The sequence below is a fragment of the Ipomoea nil genome, unplaced genomic scaffold (assembly GCF_001879475.1).
Source record: "Ipomoea nil cultivar Tokyo-kokei standard unplaced genomic scaffold, Asagao_1.1 scaffold2926, whole genome shotgun sequence".
NCBI classification, from domain to species: domain Eukaryota; kingdom Viridiplantae; phylum Streptophyta; class Magnoliopsida; order Solanales; family Convolvulaceae; genus Ipomoea; species Ipomoea nil.
Window position 1 is genome coordinate 744,358 of NW_017619354.1, and position 2,265 is coordinate 746,622.

General features: G+C 40.3%; 1 protein-coding gene across 1 annotated transcript; it reads left to right on the forward strand.

Annotated features, from left to right (window-relative positions):
* The first annotated feature begins 1,457 nt into the window (after positions 1-1,457).
* LOC109161655 (transcription factor bHLH95-like) lies at positions 1,458-2,039 on the forward strand. The gene is made up of 2 exons (XM_019310146.1): positions 1,458-1,751; positions 1,953-2,039. The coding sequence occupies exons 1-2, from the start codon at positions 1,458-1,460 to the stop codon at positions 2,037-2,039; spliced, it is 381 nt and encodes a 126-aa protein (XP_019165691.1).
* Positions 2,040-2,265: the final 226 nt, after the last annotated feature.

A 2,265-nucleotide genomic window follows, 5' to 3' on the forward strand; every position in this document is an offset into this window, starting at 1 on the left:
ATAATAATTTAATAATTAATTAAGGGAGAATTAAACTGAAAAATTAAGCTAAAAGAAGTCCAAAATATGATGATGGAAGCTGAAGCAAGCCCAAAATGCTAAATAGGCTCAGTTTTTTTTTTTTTTTTTAATGGTATTGGACCAGGTCTGCCCCAATGGGCCTGACCCGGCCCAAAATCATAACCCATCATCATCATCTTCTCTCTTCAGCCAAAGCCAAACCTAGCGCAGCCATGAGAACAACCAGCGCCGTCCGACAAAGAGGAGCAGCGCCAACTGCCCTCAGCCACGACGTCGCCCGTCGTCCGCCGCCATCACGCTGTCTTCCCAACGGTGGAGCTCGTCGATACACGGAAGTGACACTGCCTGAATGAGGAGAGACAGCGACGACCGAAGCCAGCGCTGCCTGAAGAAGAGGGAGACAACCACGGCGAACCGGAAAAACCAGTCCACCTCTGCCGTCTGTCCTTGTCGCGGCACCAATGCCGTCGCTCGCCGCCGTCGTCTCCAAGTCGCGATGCCACCGCCGCCAACGCCATCCACCGCCGTCAACACCCAAAGCTCGTCGTCATTGACGATGGCAACCGGCGAACTGAAGGATTTTTCCTTTTCTTTTTTCTCTTTAAACTGTAGCTCAATCACCGGAAAAACAACAAATTCGAGACCGAATCCATATAATAAATCCGGTAATTCCAAAGGCCGGCAACTCTCCGGCGAAGACAAGTAGTGGGCGAAGAGAAAAAAAAACAGTAGGCTAATTTCCCGATTAAAAAAAAAATATATGCTGAAGGGATTAATTCACACACACGTAAAATTACAAAATTATATCCTCTGACTGAATAGATATATTTTAACGTATGTATTTTAAAGAATTACAAGATATACGAAAACTCAATGTATATGAAATTTAATGTTGATTTTAGGCAATACAATCAACCAGGCAGAGATTATAAAGGCTCTGAAACCAAATGTTAGATATACAATAGTCTAACTATAATGAATAACAGTATACGAGAAACCTGACCTCGTATGATAGCGGAAGCGTAGCCATGTAGATCTCCAGCCATAGTTGATGTTCCTGTAGTATTGCCTCTTAACGGTAGACCGTTAGCCATGTTTTGCCTCAGACCTGACTCAGAACCCTAGATGGTGTATTGGTATCTACTGAGCGGTCTGAGTACCGTAACTGAATGTGCTAACTAATCCATAATCCTGTATCCCATCAATCCAGGTTATATTAGGCACAGAGTTTGGTTGACTAACAACTACTAGTTATTAAGTCCAACCAGACCACTTAATAAGCCTAGTCAACTTGCACCACTTAATTAAGGCCCTAATATATAATATCAATATATATTATAAGGGAAAATCTTACATATTTAGGGTCTTTTGTGTTCTGAATGAATGGTTTTGACGTTGTTGTGTTCAAAAAAAGAACCATTTTGGGCATGACGGACATGGCTGATCAACGTGGTACATTTGCTTCTGACAATGACAATGGTACGATGATGATGAGCAGCATCCCACATATGACATCTATACCCCCTTCTGATCATGTCTTTAAAACATGGACCTCTCCTAACGTGACACTCAATGTGTGTGGCAATGATGCACCCATTAACGTTTGCTGTTCTAAGAAGTTTGGTGTCTTAGCTGCCATTTGCTCTGTGCTGGAGAAGTACAAAATTGATGTGCTATCTGCTCATGTGTCATCAGATCATAATAGGAGCATGTACATGATCCATGCCCGTGTAAGTCTTCCTCATCCTTATCATAGTACCCTATAAACAATGAATCCCATGACCTCTGGCATGAGTTGGTTCTGATACCAAATAGAAGCATAATGTGCTCCATCTTAATTAATTAAAAACTAAATTTGATAGTTGAACTGTATATTTATGTTTATATATTATATGTTCATTACGTTCTTTTAATTCAATATGTTGAAACAGGTGATAGCAGGTGGATATGAAGGTCAATTTTCAGTAGAAGAGATTTACAAGGAAGCCGCAACAGAGATTATAGGAGTTTGTGGGTAACTGCATGCCCATCGCTGATCCATGTTGCATTGATATCAATATTGGGGAAATACTAGCTAGTGCCATGTCTTTTCTTGATTTTTTTTGTCTTTTCTTGATTTTTTTTGGGTGCGTATATGAATATTTAGTTAAATATTGCTTGGGGGACATTTTAAAATTTTAATTAATATGTTGCATGTGTGTTTTTATATATTGGAACGGTTTGGTAAAATAATTAGTCTATTAG